Source organism: Anarrhichthys ocellatus, unplaced genomic scaffold, assembly GCF_004355925.1.
Source record: "Anarrhichthys ocellatus isolate YVR2014 unplaced genomic scaffold, GSC_Weel_1.0 scaffold183, whole genome shotgun sequence".
NCBI lineage: Eukaryota > Metazoa > Chordata > Actinopteri > Perciformes > Anarhichadidae > Anarrhichthys > Anarrhichthys ocellatus.
In genome coordinates, this window is record NW_022280213.1 from 61,157 (window position 1) to 83,112 (window position 21,956).

Genomic DNA, 21,956 nt, shown 5'->3' on the forward strand with positions numbered 1-21,956 from the left:
AACTGTTAACAGTCAAAATCAGTGACCAACTCAACAATACTGAACTCTCAGCTCTTAACGCTTCTTACTGTCCCCAAAAATAATCTGTAATCAAACGAGGAGTTCAAACTTCAGCTGAACTTTACGTCATCTTGTTCTGCCATGTTGGAAAGTGTTTGGCACAGAATGAGCAATTCCTCATTAAGTGTGTCCATTATACATAACTGTCCATGCAAACAGTTGAGGGGTTTTACCTTTTCATCACTTAATACTGTGTTTCACACTTTCCTTCCTTTAACTTGAGTTTCAGCCAAACACAGTGTTTGCAAAACAGGTGTCAAAGTGTTTAAAAAACTAAAATGTGTGTTCTGGTAGTTCTGTTAGCTTTTAACTGCAGAGTAGCAGTCGGAGGCCGGAGATGCACTCAGCTGTGTTGTCAGTAGCGGCCCCTACTGACTGGGGGCCAGTTAAGAGTAGTGAGTGAGGATTCAGTCTGTGGGAGTATAAAAGAGGAAATAAAAGAGTGTTTTGAGAAAGTCTGAATCATCGCAACCACAAAATGTAGTGGAGCATGCAGCCATAACTGGCCAACTAAAATATTATTCAGTTTGCTGCAGCAGAATGTGAGATCGGCCGTGGACAGACACGGAGGTGCACACTCACTCACTCACGGACGCACACACACACACACACACACACACACGTACGGCTGAAATGTATCGAGTAAAGTACCAGAACCTCGGAACACGACACTAAAAGTACTTAACATACGTAGTAGTCGGTAACCTCCATAACAGCAGAATCACGTAAACAGAGGGGCAGAAAAGTGAACGTCTGCTCAAATTATGTAATATTTGGCAGCATTGTGAGGTTTTCTTTGGCCTGAATATTTAATGCCGTAGTCATATTAATAATTCAGGAATGCTTTCTAGACTCAGTAAGGACAAGTGTCATTGTTTTTAGCAGGAGAAGGTTCGTGCTATTCCAGACAACGACGTCAGATGTTATAACAAGAGTCTGGTTAGAGGCTCAGACTCGGACTCCATTCAGGTCAGCCTTCTTAAAACAACAAGAATAACAGACCTGGAGCCAGCTTCACAATGAAACAACTGATGTGATGCTGACAAAGATGTTGTCTTTTACTTTTTCTATTTCAGTTTAATTTTCTTTTACTTTATTTATTTACTTTACTCTTATTGCTATCATGTTCTATTTTGCAATGGTGTCAGTAATATGTGAACTGTGGGTGTAATTGATTCTCCCCATGACTCAGTATTGCACTTCAAAGGTCGAGGTATCCTGACTTTTAATCCATAGTATGCGTCAAACTCCAAAAATGCTCGCTCTTTCAATTCCCATTGCGAAACCGAATAGCGTCTTTTATGAAGTCCTCCTGTCTGATGAAATCCACATCTTTCAATCTCTTCATCCACTTGTGGAGTGAAGCCGAGACATCCCCGCATTACACCACCAGGGTCATTTCGAGGCGAAGTTCTTACGCAGCTGGTTTCACTGGATGTGGTTCCATGAGGAGTTGGGAGATTTGTTCACCCAGATAAATATTCTAGAACTGTTTGTCTGTCGGAAACTGAAAACTCATCTGTTCAGACTTCACCTTGGCCCATGAAATGATGAACGTGTTCAGCATCTCTTATCGTCTCTAAATGTTGCACTTGATGGGGTTCAAAGCATTTGCTGAAGCTGTACTTGCAGGATTCTTGCACTTTGGGGGTTTTATTGTCTTATTGTTGCTTTGGATAAAAACAAATAGTGGAAATAAACCAAGCATCACATCTGGAGAACAATTCAGAAACATGAATGGAAACAGGAAACAGACAATAATGAAGGCAGGATGAAGAAGAGCTCGGAAGAATGGAAAAGAAAGCAAGAAACACTTGGGAACAGAAGAACATTTATCTTTAAGGCAGAACTTTCAGCTCAGTGTCTGATATTCTTCATGAGGAATGGAAACTGGACAAAGTGAAAATAGCTCCAGAGTTAATGACAGCGAGGTCAACAACACGGGATCACTGTTCAAATCGGTTTTCTGCCGTTAAACGGGTGCATAAAAACCGATGTATCAGTTTGTTTTTTACATCTTCTACAAGCAAGCATATTATGCTATATTTGACCATATTTAGGTATGTTATTGGTGTACTATAAAACATTCATTTCCATTAATAGCATTTGTTTTCTTTGTCTCTCCTCAGAGTGGAAATGCTATCAACAGCCGTCTGAATCTGACAGCAGAGGAAGGTGAGGAGGTTCCCCAAATGCCTCTAAGATCTGTGAACTTGTGTTTTTATTTTCTACATGTTTGGATTCTTATGTCGTCAATCTTTTCATTTACAACACACAATATCCCGACTGAATGCACTTTGAGGAAACAGGATTACTTGTGTTTCTCCACATTACTGGATTGGATTCGCATTCGTCTCCCTGCTGACGTCCAGCATCGTCTAAATGCCACTGATTGGGCAACGTAAAGGAAAGTGCCATTATTGTTGTTCAGAGTCCGCTGCAGAGAAGAAGCACATGTTGTTTGGTCGTCCCCGGATGCTGCAGCCTGACCAGAGTTACTGCGTTCTCCACCAGGAAGGATTCATCATCGCCTACAGCCATGACGCTCTGATGCCTCTGTGGAGCTCCTTCACCATCGACAAGCCGGTAAGTGTGTCAATGGTGAAGGAAAAACGGTAAAAGTTATATGATTTTAATACTTGAAATATTCAAATGTTTAGATTACAATCCTATGAAATACAATGGTGATAGATCACGATGATGTGGCTTTGTACGAGGATGAATTGTGCACAATGTCAAGTTATCCGATTCCTGATCACTGATTCGTGACGATTTCATTTCACCCTGTTGCTGTAGCGCCACCTCTCGGTAAAACCACCACGTTTCTCCAGGTCCACTCGGATTTGACGTTAGCGTGTGATCTAAATCAGGCTGCAGCTGCACAATGCATTCAAGACTTCTTGCACTTTATGTAAAATAGGACATGTCTGTACAGAATTATGGAAAATTGTAGTGTGAGCATTGAAAATGTGTTTTGCAAAAAAGAATTTATTTAACAAAGGAATCCAGGAAATACTAATCATCTACCATTTCACTAGTTATTAAAAACAAAAAGTGTTTTGTTAATGGCCACACGGCGGCACTCAGTGCATGCACAGGTGCGATTAGTTCTTCCTTAGTTTACCCTCAAAGCAAACAGCAGCACCACATTCCTGAGAGAGCTGGCTGACTAAACATGGAATCATGAGAATCGGGAAAACTAGAGCAGCATTTCCCGCTGAAGTTGTGTAATGGCTCTTACCTAGTCTGCTGATTGTATCAGAAGCTCGACAAAACTTTCCTCAGTTGTCATGCTGTGTGTCATTAGTTCAAACTAAATAAGGAAGCGTAGCCGTCAGGGTCTCTAAGGCCAACATAATAAACAAAACCCCCATTCTAGCAGGAAAAGAAGAGATCAGCTGAACTACAAACAAAACACAATACTGAACTCCCTAACTAGTCAAAAACAGGAGAAAACTTTACAAAATAAAAGGCAGAGAACCCCTACAAAGCTTCCATTAAGTTTGAACCCCAGGTATGGCAGCACAAATGCTCTTGGCAGCGGCGGCAGCGGCGGCAGCGGCTGCTGCTGCAAACCCACAGCCCCACAGGCCCAGAGTGAACAAACGAGGGCCGGGAACACTGGATTCGGGGGTTGATATGCAGCTCCACTGACGAGATGAGGACTCTCAGGTGTGGGTGCTTCAGTGATCCTCAAGGGGCGTGGCAGACCTGCAAAGACAAACAGCGCTCTCTTCTAGAAAAGAGGCATCGTTAAGTCAGGGGGCGTAACAGCCTGCAAGCTCAGTGTTCTTGAACTAAACATTAATTATGCTTTCAGGGACTGAAAATAGAGGCATTTGTCTCAAAACTAAAATTGACTCAAAGATTCACTGGATCACTGGAGAGTTTCTTCTTGTTATGCAGTCAAAGGGCCAACTGTTGGTTTGTAATTGCGTCTGGAGCTGATTACTGTAATTCAACTAAAGCTTAGGTTTTTCCCCATTCTTGCAGAGGAACTTGGACCCGTTACCACCAGTGACACCGGACTGTTTGAGGGCTGACGTCAGACTCCGAGAGTCCCGGAGTCCCACATGTGACCAGTACAACACTGCTGGGAACCTGACGCACGCCTTCCTGTACTCGCCAAGTACTTCAACGTTATTGCTTTATTTCAAATCGTTATTTACATAGAGGTGCATACGCGCATGCATTTGACATGCATTTATTCTGGTCCAAGCATTTAGAAGCAAAGCGCTGCTGTAAAGCGTCCGTGGAGAACACAAAACAAAACACAAGCCAGAGGCAGTCAGGTCGCTGTGCATCATGGGCACAGTCACACACATCCAATGAAACAAGGATGTTATTGCACACTCACTTCCTGTCTCTTTATCACTCTTCACACACTTTTCGAAATCCTCACTTCCACAGAATATCAGCTCATTCACCACTTATCACTATTATTTGTGTAAGACGTCATATTGTTTGTAGCTTGTGCCGTTCAGCACAGTTTCATCAGAATAATGTGACTGCCCGTACTTTTCCAGGTGGAACTGTTCATGTCAAAAAGTCCCCGAATTTAAGCAAAACCTCATGTTGTTCCGTCATCTCTGCCACCCCAGACCCAAGCCAATAACCACACTGAAAACGTAACGTCACATGAACCGTACAGCCACACACCATAAACTATAAGCCAACACCACACATGAAGATTGTGATAGCAGTGTGTTTTTGAGGGGCTCTATAACTTTCCGCTGTTGTTCAGTTGAATTTTGCATATTCTTGCTGCTATTCTCCTGCTCTTCTTTTTTCATAACTAATGAAATTTAGATTTGAATGGAGCACGTAGCAGAGGTGAAATACTGCCCCTAGTTTCTTTGGAGCACGTGGTCAGTTATTACACAGTTATTACACCTTTTAAGTAAACGTTCACTTGGCCGAAAAGTGGAAGGCAGATCAAAACAAGCAAATTAGTGTGAAGCGGGATCATGCAGGGAGCCAGACACATAAAGCGAAGGCTAATAGAGTTAATGTGTTCACACCATCTGGCATGAATGTCAATGAGCGAAGCAGGGGGAGTCGCTGGATCTGAAAAGGCAGAAGAGTTTAGTATGTGATCGTGAAAACAGAAACAGAAAGGGAATGAGTGAAGTGTTGACACATCAAAGGAAAGCACCTCGTGGTATCTCTTGTCTAGAAATGAAAGGGTTGCTCTCCTCCACATCTCACAGAGTGGTGCACCACAGAGGGGGAACCTTGTCTCGCTCCCTCATTATCTCTCATCACACTCGTTGCTGTCACAGTGTTACTGGAAGTGAAATGCTGGTTTCTGCAGAACTGAGGCAGTTTTGGTATTTTGTCTTTTTTTAGTGTGAAACAGTGCGTCAGGTCACAATGATGAAAACAAACCTAGATTGGTCATTTTCATAGTCCTGGTAAAGGCACTTTCAGGAAAAACAGGATAATATGTTTACTCCAACAGAAAAGGAGAGGGATTGTTCACTTCCTGTGTCGGATACTTTCAATTCTCTGAATTTAATTGAAGTAAAGCAGATAAAGAGCACATGCATTGGACATACAAGCATACAAGTTTCTTGTTTTTGGATAGAACATGAATGATAAACTAGTTCTTAGTACCTTAAAAAACTCAAAATACAAGAAAAAACGTGACAAATTGTGAATGTGTCCCGTTGTCCTACATCACTCGCCTCATAAGAACGGATGCGTACAGACGAGTGTGTTTAGCATGAGGCCCATTATTAGTTGTGTTTTTGCAGATCTGAATGAGACGGTGGATCAGCAGTACGACGCTCTGCTAATGAGTAACGTGGTGCCAATGTACCCCGAGTTTAAGAGTGAGTTACCGGTTAACATCTCGGCAAAAATAACTACACTGCAAAACGTTTCTTTTTTTCCTTGAATTTATTCTTCTCTCCTCGTCTGTTTCAGAGATCTGGGACTATTTTCACAGCACACTACTAAAGAAATACGCCACTATTTACAACGGTGTTAGTGTGGTGACGGGCCCCGCCTTCGATTACAACTATGACGGACAGTACGACACTCCGGGGCAGATCCAGCAGTAAGTTATGAAGATCATAACATCATCACTTCCAGCCTTGATTTCTGACTTCATCAGTTTTTATTTGAACCAGACAGTGATTTTAAATGACAAACAGGAAATGGTTTATGTGATGGCCAACACCTTCTCAACACACTTGCTTTCCCGCTCACATGTCATTCCTCTGCATTAGAGGACAATCTGTCTGCCTGGTGGACTCCCGTCACAACTCTTGACCGGATATTAAAAAAAGGCTGCTGTGTTATGACAGCTTTTATTTCCTCTTCCACACAAACAGAGCGATGGAAAAAGGAGGCTAGAGAGGATTAATAACAGGATGACCAGCTTTGGCTGAATATGATGTAACCACGAAACATAAAACCACACAAAGAGAAATCATTAAAAGCTAAATTACATCTTGCAGGACAGAATGCAAACCCTCCTCCCCCGTTGTCGTGTTGTCTGGTGGGCTGCACCGGATCATTCAAAGCTCCCAAGATTCAGATTCTAAATCAACCTTTGAATGCTGCGCAGCTTCTTTTGTGCTATTCATTCTGTATTATTTCCAATAACTGCAGAGCGCTGCAAAGTCCAAAAGTCAAGTTTTTTTTAAAAACAGATTGTTTTTATTTTACAAAATATTCTGCTTCAATCCATATTTCTTGACATTTAGCCTTTCAAAAACAACATTTTCACTACTTTGTCATCAGTATTATGTATTTATATATTCTCTATAATATTGTGAAATTTTAATATTATCTCGGTGGAGGCCTCGAATAAGCCCAGTGGGTTTTCTGCCTCTTTCTGCCCCGAGACATTATTTTTCTCTATTATGTTTGTGTAATTTTAAATTGTGCAAACAAAATTTCCAAGTTATATTAACTGAATAAAGTAGGATTGCAGACATCCGAAGCTTCATTCAAAAAACCTCAACAGAAGCTTTGAATGTTAAAACATTCATTGCAGCTCTTATCGAAATGTCCCATAATTCATTTGTTGTGACATATGGAATTGTTTTTCTCCTTAAAGTAGATTTTGGTTGGTTGAGTGTTACAGCTGGCGTCCTGCGTCCTTCAGGGCAGCTTGGCCTGTAATCTGATAAACGGGATTTTCCAGGTGGAAATGTATCATTTAGTTTGTTGTTGCCCGTCAGCGTCTGTCATTTTGAAAATGATCACGTTGCTTCCTTAACAAATCTTAATGTTATAGCATACAGGGATGATTCAAACCATAATGTGCTTGCAATTATGCTTCAACCGTTGTTTGTGTTTGTCTCTTTCCTTATTCAACATGAAACTGTCTCTGTGTACAAAAAGAAAACGAATGAGTAGTTTTCCCAGTTTGCTGCCCTGAGCTCAAACCCACGCGACAGTGAGCCAGAACTTATTACCTCAACATCAGTGTTGTTTTTAAATCCCTTCAACAGCCTGAAACCAGAAGTGAGGAGGATCACCATGAGCAGCACCATGTACAGCTCCCACACACCGCTAGAAAGTCCAATTTCGTTGAATGGCTATGAATGAATAAGACCGCGTCTGTCTTTGTGTTACTCCAGGTTTGTGTCCGGCACGAACATCTCGATACCCACCCATTTCTTTGCGGTGTTGACCAGCTGCAGGAACTCGGCGCTACCGGTGGCGGCCTGCGTCGGCGAGCTGCAGACCGTGTCCTTCCTGCTGCCTCACAGACCCAACAACATGGAAAGCTGCGAAGTAAGAAACCACAAAGTCAGACATTACCTTTCTAAGATGACACTTCATTGACTCAGCTTTTCACAACCCTCCCCCTCCGGCCACGTCACACTGACCAGACAAATACACTGAAACTCTTTTTATGACTCTGAATGAAACTATCTTCCTATTGGCTCACTTTCATGCTGACCGCTCCTGAACAAAGCAGCAGTGCCTTCTGTTCCTGTTATGTTCCCTTTTACGGACACTCGAGGAGTAACAACAAAAAGGAACCTTTGTGTTAGTCTGCGGCTCATTCGTGGTTACTTGTTAAACAATGAAACACCCTTTAAAACAGACGGTGACGACATGTTTCTATGAACAATAGTCTGATGTCCTGCTAGTCTTTAAAACATGTTAAGATTTGTCTTGAAGGTAATTCAAATGAGGAGTGTTCATTCTCTTAGGAGCATGAATGTGCTTCGTAAATTGAATGGTCTATTTCATCCTCCACATGAAAACCAATGAATGAAATGCAGTATCTTGGCTGAAAAAGTAACCAAAAGTCTCCAAAATGGAAAGGCTTCCTCCCCTGGAGACCATGAATGTGCTAAATAGATTCTATGGTAATCTGTCCATTAGATTTGTATTTATCAAGAGAAGAAGGGCATGTTTTGTTCAATGGTAGTCCTAGAAGAAAGGTCAGGGGATCAACAAAAATATTGAGATGAATCATCTGGAGACCACGAATAGACAATAGGCGTTTGAGCTTGAGGGATGACTTGTCATGGACCAAAGTGTTAATTAATTGGAAATACTGGCTTGACAGTGGTGCTAAAGGAAAGGTCAGAAAATCCCCAAACTCACATGGAATCATCCTCTGGGAACCATGAATGTCTGTTCATGATGACCAGAAACATTTGTAGAAAGACAACAAAATCCAGAACTTGTGGAGATGTTTTATTGGACAAAACTGTCGGTGAGGAGACATTGAATTGTTACGCTATTTTTCGCGCTCAGAAGATAGAAGTTAATGATTTTAGTGCAGGGTTACCCAAAGCCTCACTGTTGGATAAACGAGTGAAAGTAGAAGCAACATGTCAACGCTCTCTGAGACGGTTCATTTTTGAGAACAGGAAGTAACAGAAAGAAGAAACGTAGCCCTAACATCAACTTGTTCAAACAGTCACATTTAAAATATTGTTTTGTCACTTTTCATTTTGCATTGGCAGAGTACACAAGCCGAATCTCTTTGGGTTGAAGATCTCATGTGGTTCCACCAGTCACGAGTCAGAGACGTCGAGTGGATTACAGGATTGGACTTTTACCAGGGCAGCAATCGACCAATCACAGACCTGCTGAGGATGAAGACCCGCCCCACAGCTGCCATTCACAGAAAACAGTGAACTTGCTCTTTTCCACAAAAAACAAATCACCCGAGTTTAATATTAAGTATCTGTAAAAGTATTGTAGTTTTGAGTGAGTCGTCTTAAATTGTGTTGTCACTTTGTAAACACTGGACTGAATGTATTAATTATTCAACAAAGTGACATTGTTTATTTATTTACTTTTCACCTTAAAACTGTTTGTATTCATTTCTTCTTATTACTTTCCTATTGTCGTGATTTTTATCCTGTTGATTTTGTTTTGTAATCTGTATTTAAGCGTTTATTTCACGCAATGCAGATGAGATGAGTTAGAACGTGTATTACAGCAGTGGATGTAAATATAAACTCATAACCATCAACGATCACAGTTTTTAGATCAATAAACAATTATAGACACGAGGCCGCTGCAGACTGTTGGCCTTCACACACAAAGATCATGGTTTGTGTTAAAATTGTAACTTAACATAATGTAACAACGTAACATAACAATGTAACAATGTAACATAACAATGTAACAACGTAACATAACAATGTAACAACGTAACATAACAATGTAACAACGTAACATAACAATGTAACAACGTAACATAACAATGTAACAACGCAATGTAGCAAAACAATGTAATTAGCATAGATTAAAAAAAACTACCCTTATGTAAAGATGCGTTACAAGCCGAACAACGCTACGTAACAAGCATCAAGTCTAGATGTACAACAACTGTCTCCTGGGTGAGAGTCTTGTGTTTGTTGGAACAGTCCAACATGCCCCCCCCCACTACCCGTCCTAAGTGGACTTTCTCGCTGTTTGTTCTCCTTGTTGTACCACCTAACTTTCCAGAAAGGCCGCAGAGTACACTACGTCACTTGCTCTGACCAAATGCAAAATGATCCATATTCAACGTATCAGTGGTTTGCAGAAACGTACAATGTCACTTTTTTTTCTGGCCACTGGGCTGTTTCACAGGTTTCAATACAACATCTCACCCCTACTTTCCAATGGCTTACCTACACTAACTAACATTCAAGGGATGTTTTATTTGGTCAACCCAAATCCCAGATCAATTAATCCAACTGAATTCAGGATCATACGTGAAACATATTTCTTTGTTTTTAACAATTTCATATAAATGTATTTGATTGTTTGTACAAAGAGAAATGTAGTCAACTACCCAAGATAAATGAATAACAAGATCTTCCATTTGTTTGTTTTATGTACACGAGCAAACATGTTTTTAATGTCACATCTCGTCCTGTGCATAGAAAGTCTCCTTTTTAAATGTGTCTCTGTAGCAGAACACTGAGCATAACTTTAAAGGGAACCAGGCACACGCAGGCATTTCCATACATTTTATATTGCCAAGTTGCCACAAAGATTGAGCTTTCAGGAACAGAGCAGCAACCTGATAATACAATTCTAATTCTGTCAAGTGAACACATTTCTACTGTAGAATAACCTCTTGCAGTAGACCTGTTGATTCTTGATTTAAATGTTGTTGTCTATGAAAGTGGAGGAAGACAGACCAATCACATCTCTGAAGTCTGGCGTAATTGGAATCAGGTTGGAGAGATGAGCATGAGCTCCTTCTGGCAGCCTGGGCAGCTGTTTGCACTTCAGCTGATGGGCTGCATGTCACCTTGTATGCTTTGAATCGTTCAGTCTTCCAGTACAGAGACCTCACATTGAGGATGTGACAAACTCTTTAAATGTGAGAATCTCTGCAAGCACATATTAGAATGGTGAACATCTCACACTGTGAAGTTATGGAAAACAGATGAAAGTATGTAGAGTGAACATATCACATGTCATATGTCAAGAATATTGTTCTAATTATTCTGATGGCATACATTTTAGTTTGTGCAAAAATGATAAAATCCAAGTAAAATTTGTAGGCATAATCGTACCTTTAACTTACCAAATTTGCACATAATAGACATTTGTTATGTTCTTATGGAGCAACTTCCAGGGAGTCATTTGTTTCACCTAATTTCAGTAAAAGAAATGTTTTGCAGAGACTTAAAGCTTATTTAGATGAAAATTAAAAAAATAGTGTGGAGCACGAAAGCTCAGTGAAATTAGAAAGCTAGCTAACTAGCCAGCAGCTACATGAGTGAAACTTCTCAACTTCATCCAAACCGAAGACTCCATGTTCTTGTCACAGTGTAGGAAAGCACATTACTGTTGCCAGATGATCTGCCAATCACAGCTCAGAAGGACTTGATTAGTTAGAACTAATGAATAACATTAGCCTAACACAAAGCATGAACTCTACGAGACTGAATAGTAATGCATACTACTTAACGAAAACCCCAAACTAACCCAAAATCTCAAGTACTGCACTATTTTGGCTCCAGGCCAGGCGGCATGTCCACCAGGGGGCGACTCCTCTGGTTGTATAGAAGTCTATGAGAAAATGACTCTACTTCTCTCTTGATTTATTACCTCAGTAAACATTGTAAACATGAGTTTATGGTCTCAATCTCTAGTTTCAAGTCTTCAGACAGATCGCTACCACTGCGTTCTCCGCGTTTTTGTCTCACAACTTCAACCCTTTCACAGTGTGTTTACACTTCATGAAGGTCAATGGTAACATTATGGTCGCCTAAAGATGTCCCTACTGGTTGCCAAAAAACGAAATGGCGACATCCAAAAAGCCACAAACCTTTTTTTCTGGAATGAGGGGGCGGGACTGATGGATACAGACAGCACGTTTCTCTATCATCATCACGAGCCAGTGTCAACAAAGAATAGAAATGGCACAATCTACCTGTTTTATGGGCCTTTTTAAAGTGAAAAACAAAAGGACACGTTAGCCTACCTTCCTATAAATGGATGCCAGTGTCAGTTTGTGGAAGATAAGGAGCTCTCTGGGAAAAGATCCGAGATGAGGCATTGAAGGATAAAAGGGGGATTTTCTCCGTAATAGATAGGAGACAATATAATTTGATATGTTTTGACTCATTCGGTCTGAAATGTTTGGATGATCCATCGTATTTTACCTCCAGCAGTGCAACTCTTGTCATCAAAGATTGTATTACGGGACTTCCCATTAGTTGAGTAGATGCCATGTCTAGTTGTGATACTGGTTCTAACCAGTCAAACGTTGAGATTATACTGTAGTTCAGTTGTTGGTGAGAGGTTACAAAGCAAAACGTATTCTACATTATTTCTGAGAATGGATGCACGAAACAAATCATTTCCATGATATTTTCAGCATCTTTAAATGAGAAACTTGCTTAAATTCATTTAAATAACATTTGTTTGGGGTGCTCATCTTTTCTTTTGCATCACATGCCATAAAAAAAGCTGATAGACAACTAACAACACAAGCACCTCAGAAGCTGTGCTGCTCACAGAACAGCTGCAGGAAAAGTCAGTATCCATACTTGGTGTTTTCTGAGGTCTGTCGTCGTTTTGGGTTCCTGAGTGAGAATAGAGGCTGGATTTAAGAGAGTATACTGTACACACAGCACGTCCATGCAGAGGATGCAGATGAGAGAAGGATGACGGTATTATACGTTTATTTACTCTCGCCTCTCGTAGATCAAGTATGACAAACATTGGTGCTCTCGTCACACAACAGTGTGACTCGTGTTGCTCTAACACACAACGGTCCTTTGGGGGGGTTGTTTGAATGAGACAGCAAGTAAAAGCAAAACCGGATGTCTGTTGGGATTTGGCTGGTTTTTCCCCTTTTCTTTATAAATCAAAGAGATAATCGGTAAGAACAGCCACAGGGTTTAAAACACAGACGGATCGGATATGAGCACGAGTTGATGTCATCCTCTCTTCTGTCTCCTTCACTTCAGCAAAAGAAGTAGAAACACAATGTGAAAGTACTCCATTACTCCATGAGCCTTTTGTGAAAGTTGAATTATGGAAGGCCAAAAGTGTCAAATATATATTCATTTCCACATTTAATTAATTTCAGTTTTTATTTATTTCTGCATTTGTTTATTTCATTTTTTTATTTGATAAGGAAATTTATTTGCATATTGGGAAAGACATGTAATGTTATAAATAAATACATTAATAATTTAAAATAATTAAATACATAATTAATAAATAATAAGTACAGGTTAAATTTATTTAAATACAAAAATCACATTCTATACTACCCATTTATTTATTCATTCATCCTTGTTTGGATAAAAGTACAATTATGTATTTACTTCCAATGTCCCTCTGGGGCCTCCTCGCCACTTCATCTTGAATTTGAAAGTGTGGCTCTGACATTTGCGTTGATGCCATAATGAATCCATCTGCTCATTTAGTCATCATCTGTTGCCAGGAAAGGGATGTTGTCCACCTCACGAGTCCTCTCATTAAGCGGTGTAATTTAGGCTTGACTCATCGCGCTTCGTCTCGACCTCGCACGCAAGCTGCTCACACATCTATAAAAGGCTCTCAGCCATGTTGACCACACGCCATCAGTGGGTACACAGTGAGGTCAGGTACAGAAGGACATCTCATATAAGTGGTAAATACTGCCCTCGCAGGAAAGCCTCTACATTTAAGGCTCTACGGTGTTTATTTGGAGATGTCAGCGACCGTTTACACAAATTAAGGTCATCTATAAATACCTTGTTGAACTTTTTCTATAAAAAATTGTTTCTATAGAGTTATTCTTAATGCTCGTCATCGGAGCCTCCGGGTCAGATTCTGGTGAAACCAGATGAACTCATGCAGGTTCACCAGAAACTCCTTCAGCTCAGACTCCAGCAGAGACCGGTCCACCGTGGACAGACCCAGATCCTCCAGTAGAGACCGGTCCACCGTGGACAGACCCAGATCCTCCAGTAGAGACCGGTCCACCGTGGACAGACCCAGGTCCGGCTTCACCTGCAGCCTTCAACCTGAAGTCGGAGCTCCGGAGGGAGGAGAGCTTTTGGCCAAATACCTGCAAGATGGCACCCTCTAATTCAACGTATCCCCTACGGCCTGTATGATATCTAACAAAAAGCCCTGCACCCACCCATCCACCCTGACCCTGTTCTTTTTGGAAAACCAGTATCCACTTGCTGATTTACATCTGGAAGCACCTGGGTACTGACTTTAATACTGGACCCTGCTGATTGCTGCATGTTTCACGTGCACACAACTGCCCTGTAACATGAGTATTAATGTGATATCTCATCAGAAAGCTACGGTTCTTGTAATTCGATTTCTGCAAACCATTTCAAGATACAATAACAGCAGGTACAGTTAACGTCTCTGTCAAACAAGCACTCCAAAAATAGCCGATAAAATATCACCGTGACTCACCGATTATGATTCATAACGTCCCCCTCGTGCATGCTAGTCCAGCAAAAACGGTCTTGCTAGGTGACTAAGGGTCCACTCGATCGAATCCAGTAAAAGATTTAGTCCAAAACACATTAGTACGTCCATAAAGACCCACGGGGGTCTGTTGCATCATTTCAAATTAGCCAGCAGATATGATAATTCGCGATCATATTTCGGGCATAACTTCACGTTCCGTGTCAACAGAGCGGAGATTTTCATCGCAAAATGGAGCCTACATTCCGCCGGTTAGATTGACACCTCATTTGACCCAATAGGAGCTTCTATAGCCCGCCCACAGTCTGGAACAGCCAACGAGAGTCCGCTTTGAAAGACAATGCCCGCCTCACTTCTTTGGGTATAGCTCGAGCCAATCGCAACAGATCCTGTTCAAACTCAGGCTGCACATAGCCAATGAAATTACGAAGCCAGGGATATGCAGATTTATCAGATTGAATGCTGGGAAAGTTTCTAACCTGAACTAGAAACCATGAGTCAAGTTCCTGGGACAGAGACTAAAGTCTGGTTCATGAGAATATTCAAGAATCTGTGAAAGTTGATAATGGTTAAATATGATATAGTTAACCACACATCGACATAAATAAGCTATAGTTTGAAATTCTAACGCGTAGTTTATCGTAGTATATGCATTTTGACGCGCCGCACTTTCAGTAAAACCATGTGTAAAATATTAATGTTCTGTTGTATTGTTATCAAATTTTAACCTACACTAGGCGTCCTGACTGCTGGCTGTGGAATGAGAGTCTCTTCAGGCCTGTCAGTCCCAGCCATAGATAGCTGCTGCCATCTGTTGGTCTAAACAAATGTAGGCGGAAGTAAAATGCTTCTCTTTCACTGTGCTGAAAACGCATTAGCTCAATGCTAGTAGCACTTACAGTGATTCTGACTGTTTGTGAAGAAACTTCAGAGTGTTGCCGTTCAATAGAGACTAAAACCATACATGTACTCCCAATGGTTCAATAACAGCTGTCAGTTTACTTTGGGTATGCGGTTGATAGGCGTTTTAGGCAAATTATGCAGGAATGAGAAATATTGTGGTTTGGGTTGAAATAAGTGGAAGTGGCGTTAGCTCAGTAAAGAAGTCACATGACAGAGAAATCAATGTTCAGCCTCGATGAAACGTTGCAAAACGTTTTCACCACTTTGTAGAATTGATTGACGCCCTGTTTATTATCGGGAAATTCATGCAGCGCTTCAATAACATTCACTTTACTGGCAATTTTTACGCTATTTGCTTTCCAACAAAAGTGACATTGCTGTTATTCACGGCATTAGTAACAATCGTCACTGTTACAAATTATCTCGTTTCGCAAATCCAAGGCCCGTGTTCTGGGAAAGGTCAGCGGGCGGTTGACTGGAGTCTTTGCAGAACCGTTGCAATTAATCGCGATTAAATATTTGAATCGTTGCCCAGCACTAGTTATTTTGTAATAAACTAAAGTTATTATGTGCACTTGTGAAAAAATGATGAAGGTAATGACATCTTGTGTACACAAGATGTCACCTCAGGTATCATAGACGTTTGTTTCTAGAGAGGAGCTGTGTAGTGCCACTAGGTTTCGCAGTTTAAACCCAGACACACACACTCCAGCATGAATGGAAAGATCCAAACTGACAAGTCCAGCGACATTTCATCAGTTTCATTTGCTTTGTCTTTAAATATGACACTACAACAAGAGACTATTTCAATATTTAAAAAATACACATTTGGATTCAAAATATGTATTAAAATACGACAATATCTAGTACTGATATAATTTAGAGAACTGTAAATCTTATTGTCTCCCTTTCATGGAAACCAGGCGTTATTAACCAACAAGGACGTATTCAACCAAGAATTAAGGTTTAAAATAATACTACTACTAATATTACTACTACTAATATTAATAACAATATTACATCATACTACATACTATTACATAATGTATAATAATACTGATCCTTTTTATTTATTTGTTTTTATTATTATTTCTCAATATTACAAAAGGAAAAGAGGAGATAACCAGAATGCTAAAGCCTCTTTTCTCTTTTCTCCTCCTCGGTATTTGGGACGGAGCTCCAGAGTTCATCCGAGAGGAGCTCCGCTCTTCTGAGAGATTTATCTCTCAGAAGGCTTCGAAAGAGATTCAAAGAGAGACATTTACATGCAGATACGGTCACATACATGTAAGATAGATATCATGTACAGGCTGTATGGACTACAGACAGTGTCTGAATACAGCAGGACTGATTATTGGTCTACTAATAGATGAACTATTTATTATAAAAATGGGCCAAACTGACACACGTGACTCGAACATTTTAACAGCACACAGTAGACTTCTGTTGGAGGTTGAATTTGGGGAACCCTGAAGGTGTAAACTCAAGTAATTAACTAAGTCCCTATTCATTACTTCTGGTAAGTGACTCTTTTCTAAACATCCCCATCATGAGGCAGCCAGGACATTCCCAAGTAATGTGACATGTGTTGGAAAGGTTTTGATCAATGGGTATGATTGGGGGTACGTCAGAGCTGCTGCCTGATAAATAGCGCGGAGAGGTGGAGAAGCACCATCCTCCTGGCAGACCGCTGCAGATACAACACTTACGATGGTAGGTGGAGGGAGGGAGGGAGGGAGGGAGGGAGGGCAGCTGGAGAGCGCAGACATGTCGAGACTTCTCACTGCAAACGCGTCTCTAGGCGACAGAGTTATTTTTACGCAACATGACCTGACGGAAGAGTTAAACATCCGGGCTTATTACATATGTTATAGTTATTTTTAAATTAATCTGATTCGGTTTTTAAACTGGTGGAAACTATCGAAAATAAATGTTTCTTTTTTCATTCATTTAGTAGAAGGATAGTTCGTTTTCACCAACCTGTTCCAGGGGTGACACCAGTTCTCGCGCGCCTGTCCTTGTTTTGCTTGTTGTTTTCCTGTATTTCTCCACGTTTCCTCCTTTAACTTGGCAGCATCTACTTCATATTCCTTGTGGCTCCTCACATAACATCGTATTCCCGTAGATTTCCCTCCATAATATCCTGTTTCCTCCTCACTTCCAGATGTGGGCATCGCTTGTCTTGCTGGTGCTGCTCTCGATGCGCGCTGCTCGGGTCGATGGCGTCGCCGGGCCGCTCCTCACCTTCAGAGTCACGGACCCGATCACCGGCAACTCCGTGGAGTGCGACCGCTGCGCCCCCGGGACCTACCTGCGCTCGAGCTGCACGGCGACGAGCAGGAGCGAGTGCGCGCCGTGCCCGTCGGGCTCGTTCACGGAGCTGTGGAACTACATTAGCAAGTGCCTGCGCTGCGGCGTGTGCGGCCACAACCAGGTGGTGAAGACGCCGTGCTCCGCGTACAGCGACTGCCGGTGCGAGTGTAAACAGGGATACTACACGAAGTACGACATATGCTTCCGACACAGCGAGTGTCCGTCCGGGCATGAGGTGCTGACCAGAGGTAACGGCTGCTGCTCCAGATGGTTGGGTGGGAGGGAGCGCTGGAGGTCTCCATCATTACTGGTTCAGAACATCTACAGGTTTTGATGTAGGGGAGACCGGGACTTAGAATCACAGTGTCAAGGGTCATATGGTCTCCTGATTATTCAGGTTATTTATAGGTGTTCTGTCCAAAAGCAACATAGGCTATCATTGTCTTTAAACATGTTTTCTTGATTCTTTTAATATTTGACTCAAAATTGAAATCCCTGATAATCTGGACAAACAGAAAAAAGAAGCTGCAACAACTCAGACATGTCAGAACAACGTTCATAACGTTAACTGATCGGCTCAAAACTTAATTCCACTACACTACCCACAATGCCACGCGGGACTCAATTCAGACTCAAAGTACAAACAAAGAATAAAAGAAAAACAAGAACAAATATTATATAATTAAAAAATATTAGCAGCATATAATGGCAACTCTCATTGTTGCTACTTTTTAAAAACTTTTTTAAAATCAGTTTCTTTTAATAAGACTTCAATTATGTTGTACATTATTGTCCTAATCTATCAGACTGTGAAAAATACACCAACATCTGGCTCTTTCCTTTAGATACAAACATAACTCACCGTATAATAATAATAATAATACATTTAGTATAGATTTGATTCACATCACATAGCTCCAACCATGGCGCTGTTTCCATGGTGACAGCAGTGTTATGTTGCTGTTTTTATTGACGCCTGTTCATTATTCAAGGGAGTGACACGGGTTTTGGGTGAGCCACAGAGGAACAAAGGGATGTAACCACAGACTTTAAAGCAGGATGGAACTGGATTTAGCAGGTTGAATACTGGATGAGTCAGCTTTCAGACTGAAGCGTACTGCCCCCTAGAGGCAAGCAGCTGTAACTATGTAGAACTACATTTACAGTGTTCACTAATTCTTTTATTACATTTGAAAAAAAGATCTGTGGGATGATGCACGTTCACAAACCCACTTATGCACCGCCAATGTTTCTAATGTTTGGTGCTTTGCGGGAGAGTAAAATGCAGCACGTTTCTGTTGTCCAATTTGATTAATATCTACAGTCCTAAAGTGCATTTCATCTGTTGGATGTGAAGATTCTGTGACCATCATAACTCTTATGGCTCTCATGTCTCCTCCAGGTACAGCCGATGATGACACCGTGTGCCAGAGTTGTCCCAACGACACCTACTCGGACACCGTCTCTGCCCACCAGAACTGCACGCTACACAAAAGCTGCGATGCTCCGGGGATGGAGCTGGTGCTGAAGGGCTCCGTCTGGCACGACAGCGTGTGCACGAGCTGCACTGAGGTCAAATCCAAAGGTGAGATCATCAGTTAGGAAGAGGGGGAGGAGCATGCCATGTTGTTGGCCACCACATCACTGGTTGTGATATATAATGTTTATCACATTTACTAAACCAGTCATCAGTTATCTTCACTTACCTTCCTATGAAAACAACCTGCTGCATCACTGGCTGCTATTTACAACATGAGTTTAAATTTGTAGACTGAAATGTGAGATGTGGTTTTCAAGTTCATTTGGATATTTTACAATACACAACATGATATAAGATAAGTCACGATACACAATATGAACCACGGTATGATCTCATACATGATAGGATATACGGTACGATATACTATATAAGATACAATGCGACACGACACAACACATATACAGTATACAATATAGGTTTTATGGTATACAATACACGGTACAGGATATATGATGCACGATACACAATATTCGATAGGATATACGATACACATACAATATGCTTTACTGTGCCCTTTGGGTCATTTCTCTTGGGCTCAGGCTTACTGCATTAGACTCGTATACACACAATCAAAGTTTGCTGTGAGTAAGATACATAAAACAATTAAAATACAAGTGCACAACATAAAAACAACATTGCACCTTAATAAAGTTAAAGAGAAGCATATTGCACATCTTCAAAGACCACAAACTCTTTAAACAAGGCGAAAACTCTTAGTGGCTGTGCTTCAAGCTAGTTTTAATTTAATTGACACTTGGGTGCTTTATATCGTCTACTGGAGGGTAAATGCTCTGACTCAGAGTTAAGAGCACACCTACAGAAAACATTTTAATGAGCTCATGTCAACTGAGTGGAAGGAGTTTACAATTATTGGCTGCAAAACAATCTGCAGGCATGCTGACTGTCAAGTCTTGGATGTCAGAAGGTCTTTGAACACAGCTTTAGAAGCCGTCTCTGTTTGTAACTGCGTTAGCACATGAAAGATAATGTCATTTGGACAAAATCTAAAAGGGAATAAATCATAACAGTGACGGAACAATTGAATTTAAAATCTTTGCAACTATCCACAACACTCCCATTAATCAGGACTAGTTACTATATTTATCATGATTCCTTATCAGCTTCTGATCAATCATCTCGTTTGTTCCTTGCAGACGGAGGCGACTACCTCAAAGAAATCCTCCCGGCTTTCTTTGTCCACCAGAAAATCAACATCAGACGACTGCGTCGGATTTTGCACAAGCTCCCGTCTGAGGACGGTAAAAAACAAGGAGCTTCAGGACTCGGCCTCTCTGATATTCATGTACGGATCAACAAGTGGGTCGCTTCTGCCACGGCAAGTCAGATTCGGCAGCTGCCATCGATAGTAACCAAAACCGGAGCGGTCAACACTGGTGAGAGACTACAGAACAAGCTGCAGAGAATCGACTCGACTCTGAAGGAGCTGTGTGATTTGAGGAACGAGGTGGATGTAAATGTAATGTCAGAGTAGGCTGAAGTAGAACATATTTAGTTACAGATAGCAAAGAGTCTGACTGGTCCAAACACACATTTGTAACGATTTCAAAAGTTGCTGCCTTCAAGATGCACTATCAATAAGGGCTTTAGACAATACCGGTTAATTAGAGAAATAGTTACTTTACTTCTATCTGCATCGAGCTGATTAACGTTCACTGCACTGGATTTCAGTTGTTTGTTGTTTTTCCTTCTTTAGCAACGAATCCAAACTTGATTGTGTCACTTATAGCTGGAATGACCTGCTGTCCTGAAATTGATTTTTACAAAGTAAATGTATGTTACAGAAAACTATTGCAAGGAAACATGTTTTTATTTCAAGTCAGCTGATGATAATATAATGTAATGTAATATAATGTAATATAATACAGATCTAATATATCGTGTTCACTCTCAAGCATGTGTAGTTCTTGTCCTCGGGAGTATCCTCATAGTACTGATTGAAGTATTACTGTGGTCGTATGTTCCCCTTTCGGTATCTAACTGTTTAAGGTACAACATTTTCTGTAAAGATACTCCTCCATGTTACAACTGAGTCCTTATAGCAACCAGCGTATACACCAGAAAACACAAATCAGCAGTTTGATTTCTGGGAGTGAAAGCAGATGGAGAACCTGAACAATTTTTACCAACCAAAAATCCTCACCGTTCTTACCCTTTGAATAATAAAAAGTGGGGGCCTTCATTATATCTACCTCTTCGCAGTTAAACAGTTTTTTTCATTTTATGTATCAGCTAAATAGAGAGGAATAGAGCAGAGGAGCTCTTGTGTTTGCTTTTCATGATTTATAGAGAATGCGTAGAACTGTATGCTAGTGAAGCTGAAGCATGTGTGGTGCCTGAATGACTCTTTAATAAAAGTAATTGTAAATAAATTCATCGGTAATTGCTTAATTTTTTAAATAATGTATTCATTTCATCATAAGAAACAGAGACCAATCAATTAAAGTCCATTAACTGTTAAGGCTGCTAAAGTCGTATTTTTAGGAGTTCCTATTCCAGAAGCAGTTCCTTTTGAATGGTAGAACACATTTAGAGAGGTTCATGTCTAAGACACGAGTGGATGATTTGTCATTTTGCTGCCACAAGTTTATTATCATTTCCACCGTTCTTTGAGACGGGCATGAGACTTGCACTTGTGCATTATAATAATAAAAATACCTGTATGCAATGAAAGAGGAACACTGTGATAGAGCAAAGCAGACAAGAAAAGCAAGCAATGGACATTTGGAAATAGTTCAATCCAAAT

The 21,956-nt window shown here is 40.8% G+C and overlaps 2 protein-coding genes and 1 long non-coding RNA gene across 3 annotated transcripts in view; 2 read left to right on the forward strand and 1 right to left on the reverse strand.

The window, feature by feature from the left end:
* Positions 1-9,661, forward strand: part of LOC116400590 (venom phosphodiesterase 1) — a 30,164-nt gene extending 20,503 nt beyond the window's left edge. Inside the window, exons 19-25 of the mRNA XM_031878503.1 lie at positions 2,190-2,235; positions 2,492-2,646; positions 4,054-4,189; positions 5,817-5,894; positions 5,989-6,121; positions 7,656-7,812; positions 9,003-9,661. Of these exons, the coding sequence (XP_031734363.1) occupies positions 2,190-2,235; positions 2,492-2,646; positions 4,054-4,189; positions 5,817-5,894; positions 5,989-6,121; positions 7,656-7,812; positions 9,003-9,176 (879 nt within the window). The 3' untranslated portion in view covers positions 9,177-9,661. The remainder of the gene's footprint in view (positions 1-2,189; positions 2,236-2,491; positions 2,647-4,053; positions 4,190-5,816; positions 5,895-5,988; positions 6,122-7,655; positions 7,813-9,002) is intronic.
* Positions 613-17,982, reverse strand: LOC116400593 (uncharacterized). Its single transcript, XR_004213933.1, has 3 exons — positions 17,320-17,982; positions 7,689-7,805; positions 613-3,796 (listed from the first exon to the last, which is right to left on the reverse strand). It is a non-coding gene; the product is annotated as an uncharacterized LOC116400593 (long non-coding RNA).
* On the forward strand, positions 17,033-21,650 carry tnfrsf11b (tumor necrosis factor receptor superfamily, member 11b). Its single transcript, XM_031878505.1, has 4 exons — positions 17,033-17,052; positions 17,504-17,900; positions 19,055-19,237; positions 20,347-21,650. The coding sequence occupies exons 1-4, from the start codon at positions 17,050-17,052 to the stop codon at positions 20,682-20,684; spliced, it is 921 nt and encodes a 306-aa protein (XP_031734365.1). The 5' UTR covers positions 17,033-17,049; the 3' UTR covers positions 20,685-21,650.
* Positions 21,651-21,956: the final 306 nt, after the last annotated feature.